General features: G+C 37.5%; 2 protein-coding genes across 6 annotated transcripts; one reads left to right on the top strand and one right to left on the bottom strand.

The window, feature by feature from the left end:
- The first annotated feature begins 1,041 nt into the window (after positions 1-1,041).
- LOC306860702 (uncharacterized protein) lies at positions 1,042-18,761 on the top strand. 5 transcript variants are annotated; one of them, XR_013783404.1, is made up of 14 exons: positions 1,059-1,273; positions 2,078-2,169; positions 7,369-7,431; positions 8,486-8,615; positions 8,849-8,939; positions 12,897-12,975; positions 14,428-15,555; positions 16,259-16,374; positions 16,646-16,723; positions 16,795-16,908; positions 17,317-17,405; positions 17,483-17,556; positions 17,653-17,876; positions 18,030-18,153. XR_013783404.1 is itself a non-coding variant. In XM_079402532.1 (13 exons), exons 2-13 carry the CDS (start codon positions 2,121-2,123, stop codon positions 17,808-17,810), a joined length of 2,169 nt encoding a protein of 722 aa, XP_079258658.1. In that variant the 5' UTR covers positions 1,059-1,273; positions 2,078-2,120; the 3' UTR covers positions 17,811-18,761. The 5 variants fall into 5 exon arrangements, 3 of the variants coding, with proteins under 3 accessions (XP_079258658.1, XP_079258660.1, XP_079258659.1); XR_013783403.1 differs by having other exon boundaries at positions 1,042-1,273; positions 16,259-16,411; positions 17,653-18,761; XM_079402532.1 differs by having other exon boundaries at positions 17,653-18,761.
- Positions 18,648-23,764, bottom strand: LOC306860703 (tumor necrosis factor receptor superfamily member 9-like). Its single transcript, XM_079402535.1, has 9 exons — positions 23,712-23,764; positions 23,001-23,148; positions 22,179-22,301; positions 21,855-21,992; positions 21,652-21,724; positions 21,493-21,560; positions 21,365-21,409; positions 21,092-21,232; positions 18,648-20,979 (listed from the first exon to the last, which is right to left on the bottom strand). Exons 2-9 carry the CDS (start codon positions 23,140-23,142, stop codon positions 20,849-20,851), a joined length of 861 nt encoding a protein of 286 aa, XP_079258661.1. The 5' UTR covers positions 23,143-23,148; positions 23,712-23,764; the 3' UTR covers positions 18,648-20,848.
- Positions 23,765-25,512: the final 1,748 nt, after the last annotated feature.

Here is a 25,512-nt window from a genome sequence, read left to right as displayed (position 1 = left end):
AGGAGATGCTACACCATGGTAAACATGCCCCCGTCGCAACTAGTTTGAGACCTGTAGAAGGCATCAAATTTGATCTGAGCTCATTTTGTGCATAAAATTGTACATTTTCTCAGTTTTAACATTTGTTATGTCATCTATGTTCTATTGTGAATAAAATATTGGCTCATGTGATTTGAAATTCTTTTTGTTTACATTTTATTCAAATTTAAAAAACGTCTCAACATTTCCGAATTCGGGTTGTAGACCAGTTACTAAAGTTTAAAAAAAAATAGCAAAGGGAAGTGGTGTGTGGCCAAGTATGGTGACCCATACTCAGAATTTGTGCTCTGCATTTAACCCATCCAAGTGTACACACAAGTAGTGAAATTACACCCGGAGCAGTGGGCAGCCAAGGGTCTCACCTCAGTCGTGGTATTGAGGGTGGAGAGAGTGTTGGTTATTCACTCCCCCCACCTACAATCCCTGCCGGACCTGAGACTCAAACCCACAACCTTCAGGTTACAAGTCCAACTCGCTATCCATTAAGCCACGACTGCCCATAGTAATGACAGATTCGTACTAATAAGTATTTTAATTATTGTTTTAAGTATTATTTAGTTATAGCCTACTTATTCAACCCTAGTCTCCTAGCCTAGGACAAGATATACAAGAACGAAGCGAAAAGTTTCCTTCAGAATGCATGAATTTTAAAGACTCAGTCACCAGTAGAGGGCAGAATGTCATCCCACACCTCTGAGGAACACTTTGTAACAGAATAAAATACTATGCATTTATTATGCACTATTCATTTAGCCTAACTAAACTTGAGAAAATTTGACAGAACAATAATTTGCTATTATTTTTAGTGATGTTTTTCAACATTTCAATAATTAAAATTTTCAAAAGACTTTAGATCTAAGTATATTTTAAAGCGCGTACCAGGGCATCAAAGTTCCCCCTATTTATGCATTGTTAAATTATATTTGTGTTAATGTTTGATGTGATTGGATGCACCAGTGTGATGTAATGAGCGCGCAGGTCGAGGGAGGGAGCGTGAAGTTTGTCCGCGCTGGCTTCCCATCCCTGTGGAAGCTTCATGCCATTGTCTCGTTGTCAAAAACAGTCTGTCTAGTCGGAAACTTTGAAACAGGGTAATTATAGTTCAGGCTTGTTGCAGACACTGCCAAATCTAAGTATGAGTTTATGAGAAGTTAGAGTTTTCGTGTAGCCCTAGTAAGCAACAAGTAGTTGAACACAGAAAAGAGCATTTCTAGAGGAGAGAAGCGCGGAGCAGGTAAGACGCTGTGTTTGGTGTCTGTAGAGAATCACGTTTTCAGTGTTTGATGTTTTTGTGATGAATCATTGTGGTGAAAATCGTTAGGAATGTGAAGATCCATTTACCGCACTGTCCCCATTCATTTCACTTTTGCTGGTTTATTTATTTTTTAGTTTCGCTGTTTGTTTTGTTTTTCTGGGCACCTTTGCATTAGCTGCTTTGTCATATATTTTGTCTTCACACAGTGTTTGTTTATGCTTGGTCAAAAAAGCTATTATAGCAAAACACAATTTATCTAGTCGATATTTTTGTCATTTACGTATAAATTTGAATTACTTTTAAACCAGTAATGCACTTACTGTTTAAAACATTTATTTATTACAGATGACTTCTTAAATTAATGGCTTTATTTTATTTTATTTTGCAAGTGGTTTAAAGGAATGACTTATTTAATTTTTATTTAATGTTTAATTTTTTATTTTAGGCTAAATATTTTTTTTATTTTACAGATGTTTTATACAACAACTCCGTATTCCTGTTTTGTTTTGGGTTTTTTTACAGATGAATTCTAAAGAGAAAATATTGTTTTTTTTATTTGTGTTTGTTTTAAGTATAATATTGTAATTTTTGTTTGTTAATAAAATGTGTTATATTCTAGCAGTGGTTTGTCAAAAGCTTTGTGTTTGTTGGGACACTCACAGTGACCAAATAAGCTACTTTGGCCCAGTCGGTCTAGCACTAACCAGTCTCTCTCTCTCTCTCTCTCTCTCTCTCTCTCTCTCTCTCTCTCTCTCTCTCTCTCTCTCTCTCTCATGAGGCTAGGTGTTGCTGAATGGACAGGAGTTGTTGAGCAGTGCCAAAAGTCATGGCAGAGCTGGAGGTGGATCAGTCCAACCTGCCCAGAGTCCAGGAGGGTAAGACCTGCCTGACATGCATCATAGTTACACATTGCAGACCATTTAATTTTGGGTGATTTGTGCTATTATGTTGTATGATGCGTAAGATTCCAAAATGTGTCACATCATTGTGAGATTGATTGTTGATTCCCAATCTGATGTCTCAGATTTTTAGATGTCTCATTTTGATGTTATATCCCATGTGCTGCAAGCTTTTGCTGATAAGTCTGAGATCTGATTAACATTCCAGACGTCTGCTCTATATCTCAAAAGCAAAAGAGCGGTCTTTTTTTCCATTGGTGAAAGAGCCTTTCCACATGGCTCTGTTTGCTCCAGTATTGTCTCTTATGCTTCTTTTGAAGGAGAAAATCTTGATAATGATTTCCCTTCCGTTCTCATTCTGTACACAATGCTTTCATTGTTTTGTTTTGTATTTTTACGCTTAAACAAGCACTGGCTATAGAACAAGGACTCTATTAGATCACCCAATTAACTAATGTCTATGCCTTACTATGTCTATGCATTTACTATGCCATGTTTTATCCCATTGGGCTAATATCCTTTAAACTTAGCCTGTGAGCAAGAGTGTTTTCATTTCCTCAGTTTGTTTTCAATACTAGTTCCCCAAAGCATTGTGTAATAAATCGTAGTGAGCTCCCTTTGTCTTCACTCTTGTTTTATCAGTTCCTGTGGATGTGTTTTTGCTCTGGTAGTTCTCTTGCCGTAGTCTTGGGAATGCTGTCTCTATACCCCAGTTCCTTTGAGAAACTCAGCCTCTTTCCTCACTGCCCTTTAAACCCTTTGCATCCTTGCATACTCCATGCCTTCACTGACCCTTTTCCTCTTTAAGCCGTGAAACCTCTGCCCAGATAGATATTTATAAATGTCTGGTAGTGGCAACTATATATTACTGTTCAAATGTTTGGGGTCAGTAAGAGTTGTTGTTTTTTCTGAAAGAAGTTAATATTTTTCTTCAGCAAGGGCACATTTAATTGAGCAATATCATGATTTTACAAAAGACGTTTTCTTTTTTTTTTCTTCTTTTTTTTGATCAAGTACATGTAGCCTTGGTGAGATTGGCAGATCCATCTCAGACTTCCTATCTCAGTTCAATAGTTTGTCAACCACTTGTTTGTTTTGTTTCATCTCAGTGTCTCTATCTTATTTTTAAATGGGCGTATCATGTTTTTAAAGTATGCATATATGCTTTCAAGCGTATGTTTTCCCTATCTTTGTAATATGAGCATGTCTTTTTGGCTTGGCTTCTGCAAAACTAGTTTGACAACTTTATATCCACACCCTCTTGCCTGCCAATCCACTCATCGCCCCAATCAGACACCTAAATGCTGAGGTCAGGTCCACTAAACCTCATCGCTGCTAGAACCGGGTCTGCAGGCTCAAATCCCTCCTCCTACAATGAAAGGGCGTATGAAGTTAACAGTTGTTTAAACTGTCGAGAGTGAATCTTAAAGTAACACAGGTGTACAGCTTCTCCCTCATTGACTGGATAAAATGGACGATCCTTTCAGCGTGTGAATCTGTGAGTGTTGTTTTTTTGTTGACTGGAAATTTAGAGACAAGGGCCTCCTGCTGTTAGGGGTTCTGGAGTTCCTCGGCTGTAGATAAAGATGAGCAGAAATCCCCAGCACTGCCTGAACTGTTATGGGGGTGGATACAGCTGTGAGGAATCTTATCAGTTTAGGTGTAGTCTGAAGGACGGATCAGTGTTTAGAGAGAAGACTAATGTGTTTTCCTGACCAAACTTGGTCAGCATACTAAATTCAACTGTCAGTAGTTCATGCTGTTGTCCTTGTGATATTAGGATTGTTTTGACTAAAGGAATCAGACCAGATGTTTTTAATAATTGGCTGTAGGTGTATGTACTTGGCTAGCATAGGCTTCACATATCTTTTGCTGTGTTATGCTTCCTGAGAACAGTAGCTCTGATTAAATGAGGCTGATAATTTTATAATATTGCATGAAAACACCTTTATACAAAAGAAATTGATTGAAATAGGATCTTAAGTGTGAGAATAATTGTTGGTCACACTTTAGTTTGGGGACCAATTCTCTCACTATTAACTAACTATTTACTGTGACTTTTGCCTCAAACTCCTAATTTGCTGCTTATTAGTTAAGGTAATTAAGTTTTGGTATGGGTGGATTAAGGGATCTAGAATATGGTCGTGGAGAATAAGGCATTAATATGTGCTATATAAGTACTAATAAACAGCCCATATACATTAATATGCATTCTAATAAGCAACTAGTTAATAGTGAGAATTGGTCCCTAAATGGTTACCTAGTTATCATATACTCTTAAAATTGCTTAGGTTTTTAAAGCATTAAACAGCTCGCCAAGGTTGCCTTTGTTTGATCAAAATGCATTAAAACAGTAATGTTGTGAAATATTTCCATTCAAAGTAGCTTTTCTATTTTTATCATATCTTTACAAAGTAATTTATTCCTGTGATAGCAAAGCTCAATTTTCAGCATCATCTTCAATGTCACGTGATCCTTCGTGATCCTTTTTTTTTTTTGTGGAAACCCTGATAAATTGATTCCAGGATTATTTGATGAATAGAAAGTAAAAAAAAACAGCAATTATTTTACATTATAAATGTCTTTACTGTCACTTGATCAATTTAATGCATCCTTGCTGAATAAAAGTATAAAAAAAATTTTTTTTAAATCTTACTGGCCCCAAACTTTTGAACAGTGGTCTAAACCTTTAAATCTAGTTATCCTGACATTTGATGAATTTAATTTGTAATGCAACATCAAAATGCTTTTTCTGGCATATGTTTAGATACATTATTAGCATGGAATATATGGGGTTTACAAATATTTTTGTAGTGTATTTCTGTTGATGTTAGCGTTCTTGTCATGCCCTGTCCCCAGGCAGAGAGTAGTTGGCTGCTGGACAAAACAAACCAGCTACTGAGTCTACAGAGCCACTGGATGTCTCAAAGGAGGACAAAGACACTGGCCATTATGTTTTGCCCTCATCTGTATGCCTTTCCAAAGTAAACGCCACCAATCTCACTATTCTTCTACTCAGCTTGTGTCTTTTTTTCTGCTGCTGGCACATCTGGAAACCATTCCTCCTGTGTGCAGGCGTATGTATGTACGCTCTATGTGCATGTGTGAGGGCATTGTTGGTAGGTGCTTGTGTAACCTGATATGGGTTATCGCAATATGCAGCAGGTGGTCTCAAGCAGAAAATACATTTGTCTTTTTGGATACTGAAACGGTTGCATTTAAATCTGGGATACCCCACAGAAGGATTATTTCTCTCTGCTCGCATTTTTAGGGGGTCAGTAGTTTCACTCCACCAGACGGGATGGCTGGGCCTCACAGCTATACATAGATTTCCACCAGCTGCTCAGGTCAGAGGTTGTGCTGAAGTCAGTATGTCTCCATTAGGATATTATGGTCATGCTACTCTAATTCAGTATAATTGCTCAGGCCATCCTGAAGTAAAGCAGATGTAGCTAGAGTCATTTTTGTTTCAAGTTTTAGTCCTGTTGAGTGTGAATCTAGAAGTTACACTGATGGGGTGGCTCTTGATTTAGTAAAACGCTCACTTTTACTGCTCTCAGGGTCTGTAATGTTCTGCGTCCCGACCACAGGTCCAGCACCAGCGCTAAAACCTCAGACTCCAGCTGTTGTGTCAATTACAGGCCATTTTCCTTTCAGAAACTCTCTGCGACTCTGCAGCCCTGTAAATCGCTGAATTTGAGGTTGCTTTTTACTAAATTTGAATTTGGCGTACACTTTGTGGATGTCCTGAGGGATGGCACTACAGGATTGTTGATGTTTTATTGCCATGAGCGTGTTTATGAGAGCTGTATATGTTTGTTTGGTAACACCTGTGACATTGCTTCAATCGACACTAGTCAACATTCACCATAATATGTAGCACAAAAGTTATTTACTTTAACTCCTTGAGGGATTCTGCAGTGTACAGAACACTGTACTGAGCTTTTTTAGGTTTACTGCATACTGTATAGGCTTCCCTAGAGGTAAGAAAATGGCAATGCACAAAATAAATGTCTATTTCAGGCATAATTGCTCCTTAACATCAAACAAATCCTCCTTAACAGCCAAAATATTTTACAGCACCACAAGAGGTTCGAGTAGGACTAGTGTTTATTTTAAAGGTGTTTAACTTTTTGTCTGTGATGCTTTAGTGCTCCAAAATATCTGCACTCAGCTCTCGTATAAGCAGCAACTTTTTTGCACATGTGCATTATGTGGCTGTATATCAGCTTGAAAGACTCTCAAGAAATGTACTTTTCGGTTCACATGCACATTTGTTAAATTCAGAGTTCACTGACCTGATACTCTGTGTTTTTGCTTCTTGTTAAAGGAATGTTCTGGGTTAAATAAAGTTTAGTTCTATCAATGGCATAAAAATGCTGCTGATTAGCACTGAAAATAATGCATGACCAGATCTTCATCCACCTAGAACGCTAGTCCTTCCATTAAAAGAGCGATTTAGACCATTTTAGAGCACAAATAGCTAAGAAACACTTTAGTACAGAAGAAAATGCAATCTTTGTATTTCTGCTTTAAATCCTCTGAAATGCCTGCCCCATAGACATTACTTACATTTTTTTTGGTTTTACAAATTGAGAGACAAAAGAAATCTGTGTCGTGCTATTGAAAATAATTTAAGATTTTCCTTGAAGCAGTGAGAGACTTTCTGGGTTGTCAATTATTTTAAGGGTTTAAAATTAAATGTGACACCTACGGGACCAAAACCACAAGTGTAATTTTAAGGCTTAACTTTATGGTTATTATGGCTTTATGAAATTTGAGTGTCTCGTTTTTAAAGTTGGTATATAAAGAATTTAAGACTTTTTTTTAAAAGGGATAAAATGTTTTTTTTTTTTTTTTTGAAATATGAGGCTTCACAAATGTGGTGCTATGAATATTTTTAAATGAGCTTTACTAAAATGACCTGAAATGTTTTCTGAAGACATGAACTAACTCAGCATGTCTCTGAACACAGTCCAAATGTCTGCCAGTATTTTCTGACAATGTCTCCAGTTACAGCCTTGAATGTAATTTATGGTTAAACTACTATATGATAACTTCAGATTATAAAAGTATAGTATCTAAAGACCACTGATAAAAGATCAGCAGCATTTCTCATAGCTGTTAACTGTTAATGTTTTTAAAGTTGTATTGAGTGTTGTTTTTCCTCTGCAGTATGCCAGGGTTTTGCTGTACTGGAGGATGGAGCTTTAGCTCATAACCTGCAGGAGCAGGAAAGTAAGTCCCATTTCTCTAATTTCATCTGCCACACCTAAAGCATTTTAACGCAAGCTTAAGGTCTTCTTTTCTCAGCCTTGACATATTCAGCCGTCTTTTGTAAACTTCTAAAGTGGGCTGGTGTTCACACACCTAGAAATGCATGTACAAGGGTGTTTCAGTACATAAGATAAGACCTCTCATGTGAGCCAACTGAAATATCCTGCTTGGTCAAATAAGGTAGAGTTTAGTTTTAGTCTGTTCTCTGAACAGCAGTCCACAGAGATCGCCGCATCAATATGTGGGTTAATGTTTTTCATCTCGGCCTTTTACCCACCCCTAAATGACATATGAAATCAAAACAAACTGTAATTAGGTTGATTTACATGTAAATCAGATGATCTCTCTGTGCAAGTGTGCACTTCCTTTTCACAGTAAGCTACAGGAGGTCTAATTACATTATTTACAGAAACAAGTACATCAGATGTTTAGAAATCATTTTCGAGGTTTAAATATTCTGATATGCACTACAGTTCATGATTTTTAGTCTCAGTAAGATTTACTCCTATGTTTCTGTGAACAAAAATGCAGTAAGAACTGTAATATTGTAAATAAATAAATACAATTTGTTCAAAATGTAATTTATTCCTGGGATGGCAAAGCTAAAATTTCAGCAGCCACTACCCCAGGCTTCAGTGTTACATGATTCTTCAGAAATCATTCTAATGCGTATTTGCTGCTCAAGAAACATTATTACTATATTAATTTTGGAAACAATTGCTCTGCTTAATATTTTTGGGACCCGTTATACATTCTTTAATGAATAGAAAATTCAAAATAACTTATTTGAAATGGAAATCTTTTAACTTTTTTTTTTTTTTTTTACATTTCACAATTTATTTTAGCTACAATAAATGAAGCTAACTTTTTGAACTTTCAAAAAAAAAAATAGTAAATTCATTGAATAATTTTTTTTTCAGTGTGAATAAACATTAATTTATTTTCAAATAAATCTTTTAAACAGTAGTGTGTCTTCCATGTGCTCTTCTGTAATCTTGCATGCTTTCTTCAACAGTTGAGCAGTACTACAACTCAAATGTGCAGAGAAATCAGCTGGTGCAAAGAGACATCAGAGTAGCCAAGAGACTCCAGGATGAGGAGGAGCAGAGGGCTCAGATGCTGCAGCACCAGACCACTCACCAACTGTAAGATCACACACAGGCAGACAAAGACTAGTCACACCACTATCAGATATGACACTGTCTATTCATGCTTGTATACTGTTTATCAGCAGTTCAGTAGCTGATAGCATGTCCAAAGTCCACCAGTGTCCAATAGTGCGACAGTTTTGGCATTTCTTCCTTACATTAATGGAAACATTTGTGTTTTTTTTTGTTGTTTTCATTATAGCAAAGATGTTTTTTTTTTTCCTGTGAAGGGAGGAACGAGACTCAGAATACGCACACATGATTCAGGAGGAGATCCAGCGGCGTGCGGACGAAGCTCGGAGGAGGGAAGTGGAGGACGAGGTGTGTAACACACTCCAGGCTCAGTAGACGTCACCCCTTCTGTTTTTCATTTACACCTCTGAAGCACTTTGAGGGATCAAATGGATCAATAATTAATGAGTCACTGTGGGACGCCAGTGAGATGATGTATTCAGCTAGTCTCCTGTGGAGTGTAAGTGCTGGCAAAGACCACACGGGAATGAGCATCAAGCTACGATAAAGCAAAAATCACACTCATACTGTGCCTTAATCAACTTCAGATGCATTTAACTCCAGCCCACCTTAAATAACCTCCCCAGGTACACTTCTAGACTTCGAGTTCAGTGAGTCACAAGCAGAAAAGCTGAGTGTGGAAATAAAAGGAACTCTCTATGGATCTGCAGCTTTTCTTTAGTGAGGGCTTTGTATTCAGGGTCCCATAAATGTTTTAGCAGTGTTGAAGGTGGTGTGGTGCTGCAAGCGATAATCCATGAAGTTCAGTCCAAATTTTGTTAGCATTTACTGACCCTCATGTTGTTCCAAACCTGTATGAGTTTCTTTCTTATGTTGAACATAAAAGAAGATATTTTGAAGAATGCTTGTTATCAAACAGTTGTTGGTCCCCATTGACTTCCATAGTATTTCTTTCCCTACTATGGAAGTCAATCGGAACCAGCAACTATATGGTTCTTTAAAATTATTCAAAATATCTTCTATTTTGTTCAACATAAGAAAGAAGCTCATATAGGTTTGGAACGACATGAGGGTGAGTAAATGATGACAAAATTTTCATTTTTGGGTGAACAATTCCTTTAATTTCTGGTTGCTCCGGAGTGAGCTATCTTTGTAATACCTGTACTAAAAGTTATTTTAGCATCAGCTAAATATGAAATCTTAAAGTTTATAAATATTAAATCTAAGTTATCCCCCAAAATGTTTTTCTGATTTATAGTAAGGCAGTAAATAGAAGTATTTGGGGAAACGGTTCCGGAGCATTAAAATACACAGATACACACACGCACAGAGTGTGTACATATAAAAGTTTGAGAACCACTGCAACACATCATGACCAGACAATTGATTTGCCTAGAATAGTAGTTGTCCTGATAAAATGATTAACTTTTTAGTTCAAATAACACATTTTTATATTAAATAATATTTTAGCAAAAGTAAGAGATGAGCATTTCTGCATGTAAGACTTGATTGCATTGAATTAAATTATTATCATGACCCAGGACAGTCTCTGAGCTATTTAAACGGGTAGCAACAAGGTTTCTGAGTCTGCCAGGAAAAATAATTAAATTGTTCAGTCTTTATTTTTCTCTTGAATGACATTGCAGCGAAACTTAATTAAGGAGTCTCTTGTTCAGATTTGTTTGGAGACAGACAGCCTGTGGGGGTTACTGTGGAAATCAAAGCCTGAGTGTTTTTGGGAGTGTCTTGAGAGCGGGAGAGTCCCGGGTGAATCAGGTGGCAAAGCTGAAAATTGTTGGCTCAGCAAGTAGAAAATCTTAGTCAGAGAACTTTGGCATATCAAGTTATTAGACCCTGAACACCTATTATCATGCAGGTGGTCTCGGAGTCAACATCCCTGTGAGGCATTTCAAATCACAGTATTTTACTAATTCTGAATAAGGAATATTGGACGTTTGGGACATTTAATGATTCAAAGTTGTATAGTGAACATGAAGAATCATGACTTGACCTGCCAGCTTCACTGCAGAAATCATGCAAGTTCTTAAACATTTTGCTCGTTTTGCAGTTAATATATCTAAACATTATTAAAACAAATTTAGAACAAGACTTTAAAAACAAGACTTATTTTGAGAGAACTATTTTTTTTTATTGTTTTTTTTACTGGAAAGCACCAAAAGTGCTTGAAATGTTAGTTTAAACCTTTAAAACGGCTTGATAATATATCAGTCTGCTTATTCTTGTTGAATTAATATTTACTAGTAATCTTGAAGATGTTTTCAAACCTGCGTGGCATATTTTGCACTGACAGGCCTTGCATATTGCATAAAATGGCATTCCGCTGCATTAATTATACATATTTACACCCCTGCAGCCCTGTGTTAATTAAAGCCTGTGAGGCAGCAGGTCACATCTAAATATCATCTCCACACGCGGCTCTGAAGCCTGCTGTCCTATCAAGCTCCTGCAGGAGCCGGGAAGAGTAATGCTGAACATAATTCTCACCCAGTCGCTCTAATGGTTGTGTACACAAACAATCCTCATCTGGAGGGGTGATTTCTTTAGAGTACAGGTGCCAGATAAGCTTAGAATCAGCCCCCTGGAGACAGGAGTCGGTCCCTACGTGGGTCAGAATCTCTCAGCGCAGGACGGTGGATTTAATTCGGTTTGTGCTGTGAAGTAAGAAAGGTCAGCATAACAGGTTAATTAGAATAGGAGGACACCAGGACCTGATGGCAACAGAGAGACACTGCTGAGGAGGTTAACAAGACAGTTTAATGCAAGGGGCCCCCAGATATGAAGATTTCCTTCTAAGGGACGTCTTACTAAAGGCAGATATATATATATATATTTTTATATATACCCATAGACCATTTTATGCTGTGTGCAAAAATATTAAGCATGGTATTATACAAAAATTTCCAAAACTAAAAGACTAGCTTTTTGTCATTGGCTAAAGCCAAAACACTTAATGTTTTTTTATGTGTAGTTAACAGCAAAGTCAACGGCATATCTTGCTTTTTCTACAAAATATCAGTTTTTATTTCTACTATTAGAACACTGGAGAAACATAGTTAAGTTTTACAATAAATACCAAATTCAAAGCATATTGTTAAAATACATTGCTGTAAAATCTTTTTATTTTCTCTCTCAAATTTTACACAGGTGCCTTAGCACCCCCTTGTGAACCATTAAGGTACTCAAACTTAAAAACATCTGAACTAAACAGCTTGACCATCTCTTTATACTGTTCTCCCATGTTCCAATTTCTCCCATTTTCAAAGGTCTTCAAAAACTTTTTTATAAATATTTAGCCGAGCTCCTTAAGTCTTACATCTTTCCTTCATGTAGAAGTATGTAAACAGCATTAAAATCCCAGATTTTAGCTCAGTAGAAGTCGAAGTTTTATGATTGTTGGAAAGAACTTTTATCATTGAGACAGAACTCTGCCATCTTCTAGTTAAGTGCTTAAATTCTGTCATATACAGGGTGTGTTGTCACATTTATGGTTGTTTCTGCAAGACTTTAAAGGACAGTATTTCATAACACAGTTCAAGGCAGGTAGAAATACAAAATAAGAAATCTTTCAAATTTCTAGTGTCTCGCTTTTCAAAAAAGTGAGACACTAGTGACTTACAAACATATATTAAAATTGTAGGGGTTCAAATAATTTTTTTGTAAAGCTTATGCAGAAATCATAGTTTGTAACTTTCTTATGAAATTTGGATCAATTTCATCTTTATTTACATGGCACAAAATGTTGGAAGGCATGTGGTAAGATAAAAGAAATGGTCACTGTGGTAACTGCACTGTAATTGATTCAGTTAAGATATGTTTCAACCATACTTTGTCAGAGGAAACTTGTGAGTCATTGTGGTCAGCTGTGCGATAAATTGTGTCCCGTCTGCCAGTTTAGCTGCAAACCGACCACATAGCTGTGGGCTTTGGTGGGCTTTTTGCAGTAAGTGCAGGCAGGTCTCACAGCCTTTGATACGTAAGCATGGAAATTCCCCTCTGTTGATGTACGTGGACTATCGCTGGCGTCTGTGATAAGTGTATGAGCGGATATATTTTTAGTCACACAGCCCACGCTTGTGAGTTGAGGGTTTCACCTCTGTGTCATAACTGTCAATCTATTTCTTTCTGACGTGCTATTATAGTAGGTTTTTTTCCAAATACACTCTACAGTTATATTTTACATGCTTTTCCATATTCATTAAAAATTTGTTAAATAAAAACAGATCCTCACTTCCCCAAATGACCATTATAATCTGTAAAACTTATTTTTGTTGTTGTTTTTTTTAGGAAATAGCTAAAAGGATACAGGAAGAGGAAGAGCTTTATTTGAGACACAGGAGCAGTTACCAACATAAAGATGGTAGAGGTAAAATACTCCTCTGTAATTCAAGGTGTTATTGAATAGTTTTTATGAAGTGGTGTAACTTCAACAGTTTTATTAGGTAGGCCACTCTTTTGTGACAGCGGGCTCACATTGTGTTCACACTGACAATGTTTCTGTTGTGTGACAAAGCTGCACATCTGTATAGAAAATAGTTACATTTCTAGATTACTGCCTTTAATATTTTATTTCATAATGGCCATAAATTTTATAGATTATTACAAGTGTGAAATCTAAATTACATGTCAAGGGGGCCACATTTACATTGACACTGAACCCCAACCCCATAGTATAGCTATAAACTGTTTAAATCATCTGATTTGTGAAATCATCTTGATTTGTGAAAGATCATGTTTAAATGGGTTTATAGTGCAGTTTCAATGAGTTTATGTGAGGCCCAGCAAAAATATGCTCATCTGTGATACTAATTTCAGTGGAACTTAATCAGCGACATGTTCACATTCAGTATAAATGCTGCAGACTGTTAATATGGGTGGCATTCACATGCTGAGGGCACAATGTGTGAAACTCAACTTACGCATGATTAAAGCAGTTCTTTTGCGTGTATAACAGTATTTTTGTTTGTCTCCCTCATTGACTTTGAAAACCGTAGCTTTCTTGGGAGAAATAAGTAGTAAACATGTTCATAATAAGAATTTCTTATCCCAATAACATCATAACTATGTCTCAATGTCTTGTCACATGTTTTCTTTGTCAAGTCAAATGGTTGTTTCCTGTATAAGCATCTGATTTGCTGTAAAATAATGTGACTCCACGGGTGATTATTGCTTACACCGAATACTCCATCATCTTTAAGCAAATTTGGAATATTAAATATACTGAAATAATACACACATACTTTTTCAACATGCAGTGTATTGTTAATGCATCCATCGTACAGTATCACACACATAGCCAGCTGCTTCATTTGCTTTTTAAGCCCCACAGGACATAATATCATCTGGAATGATGATCCAATTCACTCATGTTTGGTTTCTGTTTGAAACGTTCTATGGTTACACCAAATCTTTTTTGTCTGATATTAAAACCTCAATTCATTTAATGGCATAAACAATGTTTCAAGAAAATGTCAAGTTTTGCATTAAATATATTGACTTGCCTGCAAAATTTGTTTCCACTAATTTGTTTTGCGAAACAAGCCCAGTTAAAGTATAGTTCACCCAAAGGTGAAAATTAATTTAGACTGACATGAGAGTGAATAAATGATGATACTACTAACCACGTCCTGAATCACCCTGAATTCAGTGAAGCTCCATGTTTTGTTTTGTTTTCTCACATAATGCATGTTTTATTTTCATTTGTCCTTTTTACTTTTAAACAGAGCTTGATATGTTAACTGTTTTACGCTGTACCCCCCGATCTCTAACCATTTCTCAAATCCCCTGCTTTATGTTTGCATGGTTGGCTTTACTAAAGAGTCCACAAGCATTCCTGCTCGTCCATGCTTACCCCGGCCTGTTCATGTACCTCACAACCGGTCTCCAAGCAGAAGATGGCAGCACTCCTCCTCGCCCACCTACTCGGACTCTGAGGAGGACCTGATTGAGTACAGTAGGCCTTCAGCCATACGACAGGAAAGCAAACCCACAGTAGGGCAGAGGAGGCTGATCGGTAGACCTTCCAGAGCTCATTTAGAGCAGGACGACAAAAGCATGACCAGCCAAAGCAGCAGTAACAGATCATCACACCTGTCAGGTGGATGGGGAGATGTCATTAAGCTCATAAAGAACGATATGAGTGAGCAAGGCTACCTCAGCCACAGCTCTGAGGATGATCTCTTTGAACCAGTCTATAAACTTGAGAAAATATTGCGACAGAAGCAGCAGGTCTCAGGAACAGGGCTGAGTCGACACAGCAGCATGAGGGAGGATCGTAACAGAATGTGGCAGGGAGATGGTTCTGGCTGTAGAGAGAGTTTTAGGGAAAGACATGTTCATTTCCCGGATGAACGGAGGCGCTCTAACAGTTATCATGTCAACGGTTGTAGGACTTTTGAAAATGGTCACAGGGACACTAGGGAAAGTGTTCAGTGTTCTGCAGGGATGCTAAGAGATGATCACACACACCTCAGAGAAACTCAAGGTCTACACACTAAAGCTCAGGAGTTTCAACGAAACATTTCAATGCGACGTAGTTATCATGGTAACGTCAGGCGGACATCGGTGCGTGAGGGAAGCAGAATATGCAGCGTAGATGATTCTAACTTGGCTAGACCAAGACACTCAAATAATGCCCCCTCACTGCAGCCTAGAGGGCCACAGTTGGAGTTGGAAGTGGAGGGCCATTTGAGAGATACGAGAAGTTGGGAGATGGCAAGAGGCAGAAATGCACGGCAGAGAGCTCAATCATTAACGGAGGATGAAAGGAGGACAGACCGAGACCACAGGCATGGAGAGTGTAGAGTGAGGCGAAGTCAAAGTGAGTGCTGTCAGACCTTCGAAGAAGAGAGATCGAGCACAGAGGAAGAGTTGGAGAGGGAGAGAAGGAGGGAGGAAAGACGGATACAAAGACTCCAGTCTTGCAGTGGGCGCTCTTCTGGAGCAGGTAAACCCTCTCTGCAGTGTGGCTGAGCCTGTCCCTACATCTGCTCATTGCTTTCCAATCAGCCCCAATCAGTAAACAAGAACTCCTGTCCATTCCTGTGTGCTTCCGGTGTACATCTTGGGAGTTGAGACCATTTTTTTTTTGGTGTCATCTGCTTTTACTTAAGCTTGATCCCTTCTCCAGTGAGACTAGATCTCATCCTTGTTTCTCAAAAACCTCTTTCTCTTAGAGCAGCATCAGTTGTTTTGTCCTTTTCAGTACCTCAGCTTTAAATATTCTTGGTTCTTCTTGACTTGACCTTGCAGTTACTTTTTGATTTGTTTCTTACTTTGTGTGTCCTTTAGGTGTGTTTTCAGGGCTGTAATCTTAACCAGTAAGATTTCCAATGAGTTAAATCAAATGAAAATCCATATTCAACAGTCTCAACCAGAAGTGTCCGATCCTGGTCCTGAAGGGCCACCTTCCAGGAGAAATTGGCTCCAGCCCTAATTACACCCCTGAAACAGCTAATTAAGGTCTTCAGGATTATTAGAACCTTCCAGGTAAGTGTTTTGGAGAGAAACTCTGCAGGACAGTTGCCCTCAAGGAGCAGGATTGGACACCTCTGGTTGTGGCCCAACCGGCTGAAGGTTATGGTGGCCTGAAAACCCTGTGTCTCCTCTCCACATTATCTGGTTGTGATTTTGCCCTTATTACCTGACAGGACCTGCTCTTAGGAGTGGAAGGACTGCTCTTGACTTGGGAGATTTGGAGCAAGTACTGCTGGATGAGGAGCTGGCCCGAAGGCTTCAGGAAGAGGAGGAGAGATTGGCCGAAGAGGTGAACTACAAGACCAAATATATCTACCGCAGTTTTGGTATATTCCACTTGCTCCTTAATCAAGCACACTTGATTCAGGTCATCAGCTCATTAGACATTTTAAGACTCTTAAGAACTTGGAGTGTCAGACAAAGGAGACATTCAAAATGTTTGGTGTTGAGGGGCTCCAGGAACATGATTGAATATCACTGATATATTGTATACCAAGTCATCCTGCTGCTGGAGGGCCACTTTCCTGCCAAGTTTACTGAAGTGTGTTCTCTTCTCTCAGACTCAGCATGGTTCCACTCCTCTTAGAAGGGACTGTCCTATTGGAGACTTCAGAGCAGCACAGGTTGCTCAGGATGAGGTAAGCAGAGTTTGAATGAGTGCTACTTTTCCTATGCATAAATGGGTGCATAAATTGACGTTTTGTGGCAGGAAATTGCACGTTTCATGCAGAAACAGGAGATAAAGGCTAAACGGAGGTCTGGTGAGCTGGAACCTGTTCGAGAATACAGGGAGAATGATCGGAGAACAGCATGTGACAGACAGGTAGCCATAATTTTAGACTGACACTTGTCTTTTGTTATTGTGTAACCATGTACTCATTACTAACTACTAACCAGAAATTCCAACTATCTGAATGTATCAAATGACACATCTGCCAAACTGCCTTGTCCATGCATGTCTTGGGCACAGTTCCTTCTGACATTAGTGCTGACGAACTGGTTAAACCTTACTTTTGATCGTATGATTCATCGGTATTGCCACATGTGTTCTTTGGAAATATTGATCTTTCAAGGATGATTCACACTGACTCAGCAAACACCAATTTCTAACAAATTCTAAAACCCTGTTCCTGTTTGTTGCACCAGAGTGAACTAACCTTTATTTGCCTTTTTTGTAGTACAAACAAACTCCAAAATAATTTAATTATGAATTTTGCTGATTGATAAACAGAGGCAGAGACTGGATTCCGAAGGTCTTCAATCCCCAGTTGATGACTTCACCCCGGACAATCAGCACCCTAGTCACGTTTCCATGACAATGTAAATCACTATTTCATCTGTGAACTATAGCTTAATTGTCAGGAAATATTCTTTAACTTCCTTTGGTGTCACCACAGGCAACCGCAAGCCATCAGGAATATTGCAGAAGAGCTGGACCCCACCTTTCAAAGGAAGGATGCAGCTGAATCAGGTCAAAGCAATGATGCTTTCATTCATTCACATAACACAAACAGCTTTTTAATTATTTATGAATGGTATGAATAATTATAAAACTATTAACTTATAGATTCCTGTCAAAATCAAACTTCACAACAAGTAGGTTTGTGCAACCCCTTGGAGGAACCTACTTTTGTGCCCCCCACGAAACGACAGAGTGACAAACTGGGACGAGTAAAGCCCAAGGAGAAAAAGGAAAATGCAAAAGAGAACTGCAAGCAGCAGTGATGCTGGACATAAAAGTGTGAAATCAACTGAATTAATAACCAAATTAGATTTAAAAAATGCATGCATGTCCTGGCAGTTTGGGGCTTTCCAGTCTTCTGCTTTCTCCAAGACTTGGGATACTTTTGTAATCAGGGACACTCCATCCAGATAATGCTGCTATTACTAGTAAACATCTGTTTAAGTCATGTCATGCTCTTTTGGTTTTTCATTTTTATTTAGCAGCTGGTTAGAGGCTAGTATGTAACCACAGAGGGAAAGCTACCACTGGCAGTACTTGGCATTACACATTTGACTTCTGGGAAAACCTGAAATGATACTATGCTTTGATACAGGAAGTTGGCACATGGTTGAGTGAACCTCTTTGGAGTTTTTCTGCATTACTCTTGATCTATTAAGATATTCAATCAGGCATTCTTTTTAAATTGCTTGTACTTTTTTTTTTTTTTTTCTCTGTATTCCAGGAACTACACTAGTCTTAATTTACCCAAAGTGTTATTTTCATTTCTAATGGTTGCCTTCTTTATGTAAGAAGTTATAAAACCTTTTTGCAGAACCTAGTCATGCATTCACATTGTGGAAATTAAACGTTTACGGTTTCTAATATTATTTTAATATTTAGTGGTTTACACAATTTTGGCATGAGTCGTCTTCCTTCTTTTGTAGTGTACATCAGCATAGTCTGTAATATATGCAGTAATTTTGCCAGGCTGGAGGAAATGAAACTTCCATGTATTTATGTATTGATGCTGAATTCTAAAATAATATTGTATATGTTTTCATTGTATATTATGGCAACAATGTATATAATGTGTTGTCATGAATCAGTAGGCCTTCATTGCCTATACAAAGTTTAATGAATGCTTTATAGAGAAGACATATACTGTATATATAAAATTATAATACCCAAATCCTTCTTGATTCACATTAATAAACATTTTACATTTACAGCAGAAATTGTGTGGAATTAAATTTGAACTGTAGATACAGGTTAAGACTTTCCCTAATTACAAATTCATGCAAATTTCTGCGGGAAGCACCTCAAACATCAATTTCCAGTGAGACCTTCTCTTCCCACAAAATGAAATTTTATGTTAAAAAAAGGGGGGGGGGGGTACAAGAGGTAGAGCTGTTTTATAAACAGGATTACATGGTATAAGGTTTTACATAGTAAACCCATGGTGATGCATAAAGTGACATTAAACAGGGTGACCTTTTTTTGACCGTTAAAGACTAGCACCATTATTACAGTGCTCTCCCACCAGTTGTTCCGCTCCATCCTTACTGCTGTTACACTTATAACGCCCTTAGAAAACAGCTCCTTGGAGCCAAATAATGTGAGGTTGTTGTTTTTTTTGTGGATGCAGAGCTCAGCAGGTTGGTACAGGTATGTCATGGGAGGAAAATGAAACTGGAATGCAAAATGATTCATCATGAATCCTAGATATATAACATTACAGATACAGTAAATATTTTTCAGCTCTGATCATCAGGGAACTCCCACTGAGTCAGCAGGATATAAAGTACACTAATCAGTCCTTTTACATTAGATTAGAAATGTAAAACCATGTCAGAAGCTAGTCACTTCAACTGGTTTATTAATCTCCGTTCTCAGTGAGAGAGTAAACTTAAAGGAATTCTTCCATGGTTTTGCAATTTCAAAGGATTTTGTACCCAATAACCTGTTAAACAACCTCAGTATTCACTCCATGAACTCAAGGTATTTACCTACAGGAAATTCCCAAACACATGGATTCTCAGACCCCTGGGGCAAGCTCATATATTTACAATATTGCCTACAGAACAAACTGTGTTGTATACTATAGTGCAACAGTGTAGTTTTTACATTCTATAGCATATGTTTTATTGGGCTTTATTTTTTTCACACTGACCTTAACACCAGGTTGTCATCTTTGCGTGTGAAACGATGCGACGTCAGAATCAGAACGTAACGGCCAACAACCAATCAGCGCTCGCCTCAATTACTCGTGCGGTTTGTAGAGTTATAGCAACATTCAGCGTTCTATTTCGTTTCAGCGTTTGAGAGGTAAATGTCAAACAGTAACGGGAACGCGTTAATTGTGGTGAAGAGATCGTTCAGTTGGAAGGTCGAAAAGTCTGTTTAGCATAAACCGGATGGTACAGCCAGGAATAAATAGGCCCAACTGCTGCGTATGAGCGAGACAAACTTTAATCTTAGCAGTTCATCCAGTCAATGATATTGACTGTGCAAATAAGAATTTACAAATGTAGCATGTGAAACCTTGAGTCGAAACCTAAATTCCCAGGGTAAATTCCAAACCCCAAGTAGGCTTAAGAATGAATTGTGAATGAATGAACATTAAGTCATAATTTTGTTGCCCCAGGTTTTAGAAAGGCAAGAGTTGACAATTTTACTTAAAAAACAGGAAGCTGTACAAAAAAAAAAAATTATTGGGGTCAAATGTTAAGTTTCAGCAGTTCACTTCCTACATGACACAAACACATAGCTACCAAAAACTACTCTGCTCTACTCTGTTTTTAATAGAAATAAAAACAACTGGACCAAGAACTATTTTTTTTTTCTTTTTAAATGATTAAAGTGCAAACATGCCATTTAAAACAGTCTCATTGTGCTTATGTTATCCTCTTTGTTCTTGATCCAAATAATTTTTTTAAATGGTGCTCTTTTAGAAAAAGTGGGGAAGCCCACCAGGGTATTTCAAGAGGACTTGGACCTGAAAATGTGACGCAAGCACCAGTAGATGAAACCTACTCTAATAATGTTGACATGCTGTCTGCTACTGCACACCTACATTAACAACCTCTCATTTTCATGTTATTAAGGTGCACCACACTTCAGAAGTTAAAAACTCCAACGTGAAAGTTAATTTTGTTCTTCAGAACAAATGTAACTCATTTTGTTCAGATTAATCACCGATACACCCAACTGGAATGGCTGATTGACACCCAGTCAAGTATATATTTCACAGTTTAGTAGATGTTCAGTGCTAAAATCAGATTAAAAAAAAAAAAAAGTAAATAAATACTGTCCAGTAAACTCACACTATGAGCTTAGACTCTGAGTCTTGCGTATTGATGGACGCTGAGCTGCCACCCTGTTCCTGCTCAGGATGACGAAAACTACAGTCTTCCTGTTCAACTACCATTATCCTGGACTCGTCTGAGTGGTCTACAAGAAAGGAATGACAATACTGTAAAATCAGATAATATCATGACAGGTAGTTTTATTCTAAGAACGCCATATAGGAAGGACAAAATTGACACACAGGTTTAAATGGTACCTTGGTCAGGGGTATCGGTTTTTGGCTTCTTCTCTGTTTTGTTTTGCGCCTTTACGCATGCAACCACGGTTGCTATGATAAAAAGCACAGCCAACCCTGCCATCCCTGCAGCAATGAAAACTGGAAGCCGGTTTGTCTGTTCTAGAGGAAACAAAAATGTCCTTGAGGTTAGAATTTGATATTCACATTAAAATATAAGTCCAATTAACTTGAACACAGCTCTGCAATGGTGGTAACGTTTTTTGTTTTTTTTCACAAGATATTTTCATTTACCATTTGTATTTTTTATCGTAGTTGGTAAGGGGTTTGGTCTAGGTTCTGTAACAGACACAAAAACATTAGATGATGTGGCATGTTGCTTGCCATCCAAGTTATGTTCTCCTCCTGTATTTTCTTCTTACCTTCTAAATTTGTGCATGTACTGTCTCTGGTAGCATTTCCTTTGACCAAAGTCTGTCCATCAGGACAACTAGAGAATGAATAAGAATGTTTGAATGGCTTTTATGGCAAATGCATTTCGGAGAAATAATATTTAAAAAAAACAGCCAATTGTACGCTACCTTTTTTTCCATTCTATGCACATACTGTGGATTTTATCATTGAATTTTCCCTCTGGACATTTTCTACAAAATCCTGCAAGCATTAATGTACAGAATTTAATTGAAAATAATGCAGCATAACAGCAAGTAATCTGATATTAAACAGCTTGAGAGCTTCTTAAATCGGAGAAGGTCAAGAATAGGGGGTTCAATAGAAATCTTACGTTCTTCGGTGGGCTCCTCCCCCACCTTGCATTCATCAACACAGAAGGAACATATGTTGTTTCCACACCGATATCCGTCCTTGCATCCACATACGGTATCGCTGCTGATAGTGCAAGGTTTGTGTGTAAACTGAATTCCTGTAAACATGTACCAGAAAGATTAATGCTTACTCAGTATGATGTCATGTATATATTATGTACTCGGCATAAAGCACATATCAAAGCTTATGATGATGCAGATAAATAAAATCATTTGTTTTCTCATCACCATTAATTATCTTTTGCCAACCAAAATGACAGTGAGGATGTAAAACTGGATCATACCTATGCACTGGGTACATCTCAAGCAAGATAACTTAAGATTGTTAAGTGGAACGTAAGTTTCAGGTTCACAGGGGGTACAGAGCTTTTCTGGGTCTCTTCCACAACTTTCCACCAAGCGGTTCCCTGTAACCACAAGCAGCTGCTTTCAGCATGGCTACTGAATCTCATACACATTTGACACTGATAGATGTATGACTTCAGCACTCTAATCACTAAAGGGTGTCCAAAGATCTTAAGGGGTTTTTTCCATCATTAAAATCCAGCAATAAAAAAAAGTTTTGAAAAGTATAAAGTTCAACTTTTTTTATCTGATAATATATTAACATTTTAGTCCACTGTATGTTTAACTGTCAACATAACGTATGCTTATCTGGAATGACATTTCCAAAACATAGGGATAGTTACTGCTGAGTCTCAGGTTTGAAACTGAACATTTCAAGTAAGCTTTACAGAGCTCCTTATTTACAGTAAGATTTCTAGGACAACCCTTTGGGTTCTCTAAGGATTATCTAGTCATCTTTACGCAATGACAGAACAAATCATGGATTTCCCTTTGAGTGCTAAACCACATCCTTTTCATGTGGCACTTTCAAAATGATCTGAAACTTCCAACTAATGTGTAATTTCAGTGATAATCTGTAATCCGCTTTTTGGCATCTTTGATATTCTAATATTTTTTTTTTTAAAGGACAGTTATTAAATTGCACCTTCTTAAAATTAAGATACATTTTTACAGGAATATGTCAGTATTGCAAACATATTGTTAGGTTACATAACATACATAACATTGCAGTACATTGCTGTCAGTAAATGTCTCTGTACCTGGCTTGCATCTCTTGCAGCAGACATCATTGTTTCCATTCAAAATCCAGTCATCACATCCATTGTCAGCACCTAAAGTGGAGTTCAGCACTAGACTGAATATTAGCAAAATCCTTGGGAGTCCTCTGAAAGCAGCCAACATTTCTTCCTGCACAACAAATAAAACATTTTAGCAACTAAGGAAGATTAAGCAATTATTAATTAACTGTAGGCTATATGTGATATAATTGTTTAATTACACTGACACTACTGTCTTCAGTAGAGCTGAACTTAAATTTCATAATGAATTAAGTTTACATTTATTGAACTGAACTAAACCAACACTGAACTGACCGGAGCTAAATAGTGACACTATGGTCTTGCCACAGCTGATTTATAGCAGAATTTGGATTTGCTGCATTTTTCAACTTTGCATAATTTATTCTGTTACTTTCCTGTTTAATCATGTGAAGCTGCTTTAAAACAATCTCTATTGTATAAAAGACTATAAAAATAGATTGAAATATTATTATTTAAAATAATTAAAAGTGTAATTCATTCATTAATTCATTCAACTCTGTCAGCAGTGAACAGTGAAGTAAAATAGTCTCAATTAACTTTTAAAATGCTCAAATTATTATGTATAAATGTAGCATAGAAATGCAGCATGGTTACAATTATGTATATATGATTAATATTAACGAATTAGTCACATAAATAATATTCTCTTACTGTTTTCAGTGTAGTGGTCCTGACTCGAAGCAAACGCGCACTAAATGAGAATTTTCACTGGCTTGTCATTTAAAGATCAAAAATGTTCTCTCATTGTAGGCGTGTCTTTGATAAATTCTTTCTCTCTCCCACACACTCCCACTCACACACGCATGCTGTAGCTTTCACACCGCTGTCAGTCTGGCTTTTACTTCATCGTCTTCAGTGTTTGTGACCTCACACATTTAATGTCGCGATATAAAGCGTTACAGCGAAACAGAGAGAAAGAGAAAGAGAGAAAGAGAAAAAGAGAGAGAGAGAGAGAGAGAAGGAGCAGCCTTTGAAGGACGCGGACATACAGCTATAGACAGACATAGCCTACTACTAGCTGTTTGTATTTTAACAGCTGGTAATGACACATCGTGACTCAGTCCAAAGGACTCGTGGACATCAGATGCCATGTCATCCACATACTCTGCGGAAGAGCACTTTAGACTTCCTCATAAGTCTATATTAAAATTATTTTCTTCTTACTCCTGCGTTTGGAATAGAGTTTGAAAGAGGCTTGGCAGTAATACAGTCTTGAGCAACCCACGAAAGCCACATTACACAAGTAATCCAGCCTTAACTGGCGTCATTTCTACGTGACAGCACTTGACGTAGCTACTATGAGCTGTTCACGTCCCCGGATTTACTCTGAATTACGGCAACAGCGTCCAAACATAGGGAAAATCACACGTTCATGGTGGTGATGGCGCAGTGGATAAGACACATGCCTTTGGTGGGGTGGTGATGGCGCAGTGGATAAGACACATGCCTTTGGTGTGAGAGAGCCGGGTTCGAATCCACTGTGAGACACCAATGTGTCCCTGAGCAAGGCCCTTAACCCCTAGTTGCTCCAGAGCAGAGGCGTGTGACCTCTGACATATATAGCAATTGTAAGTCGCTTTGGATAAAAGCGTCAGTAAAAAAAAAAAAAAAAAAAAACGTTCAAGTCACAGTATCAAACAGGAACAAATATATTTGTCAGACGACCTTATTAATTTTTCTTCAGAAATTAACTTTTTTTAATTATACATTTGAAATAATAATGTTTTAAATATAACATTCTGAAAATAGGCAAAATACTACTTTGTATACCGATAAGGCTGTAATTGAGAACATATTGATTAAAATACAAGATAAAATATGTATCATATTTATGTTATATTGAGTTTGACCATCCTAGGAGACTCAGATAATATTTAACAGATCTTTGAAAATGATTTTGCACTAATTATCTCCAGAAAAGACTGGGATTCAGTCTGGGAGCACGCTAAAGAATTTCAGTGTGCAACAAAACATGCTATTCAGTTTAAAATAATATGCGGACTACAAATCACCCCTTATATCAGAAATAAAATGGACCCAAAAAATTTTATTGGAAATAGACACGCTATTTGGACTGTTTCTTTCACTTTGCATGATTGCCTAACATTGTTCTTGAAAATTGTCATCATGACTCAAACATTAACAGCAATAGGCTTCTTGTTTTATGCATCTTCCCGTTACTTATCGATTTCCTTGATTTTATTTTAATAAGAAGTAAATTGACAGCTGTGCATTTAAGGTCTGCCTAAGCTTTTTGTTTTGTTTCGTTTTTGCTTTCTGTTTGTTCTGTTGGGGGGGGGAAATAATAAAAAAAAAATAGAATATAGAAATATGAAATTAAATGATAGACCTACTCTATGACATTAATGCCGCCAGTAAGTGGTGGCAAATCACTGCTTTATCACAGAAGCGTACATTGAACTGATTCATTCAAAACAGTTTATTCCTTCAT

Source organism: Barbus barbus, assembly GCF_936440315.1.
Source record: "Barbus barbus genome assembly, chromosome: 41".
Lineage (NCBI taxonomy): Eukaryota > Metazoa > Chordata > Actinopteri > Cypriniformes > Cyprinidae > Barbus > Barbus barbus.
Note: the sequence above shows the minus strand (reverse complement) of the source record. Positions and strands in the feature narration are given on the sequence as shown.

What these genes read in the sequence shown, in the direction of transcription:
- LOC306860702 (XM_079402532.1), top strand. Translation starts at nt 2,121, where the DNA reads ATGGCAGAGCTGGAGGTGGATCAGTCCAACCTGCCCAGAGTCCAGGAG. An exon ending in GGAGGGAAGTGGAGGACGAG is followed by an intron (nt 8,940 to 12,896) that starts GTGTGTAACACA and finishes TGTTTTTTTTAG; the next exon opens with GAAATAGCTAAAAGGATACA. An exon ending in AGGAGAGATTGGCCGAAGAG is followed by an intron (nt 16,375 to 16,645) that starts GTGAACTACAAG and finishes CTCTTCTCTCAG; the next exon opens with ACTCAGCATGGTTCCACTCC.
- LOC306860703 (XM_079402535.1), bottom strand. Translation starts at nt 23,142, where the DNA reads ATGTTGGCTGCTTTCAGAGGACTCCCAAGGATTTTGCTAATATTCAGT. An exon ending in GGAGGAGCCCACCGAAGAAC is followed by an intron (nt 21,725 to 21,854) that starts GTAAGATTTCTA and finishes TAATGCTTGCAG; the next exon opens with GATTTTGTAGAAAATGTCCA. An exon ending in TACGATAAAAAATACAAATG is followed by an intron (nt 21,233 to 21,364) that starts GTAAATGAAAAT and finishes TGTTTCCTCTAG; the next exon opens with AACAGACAAACCGGCTTCCA.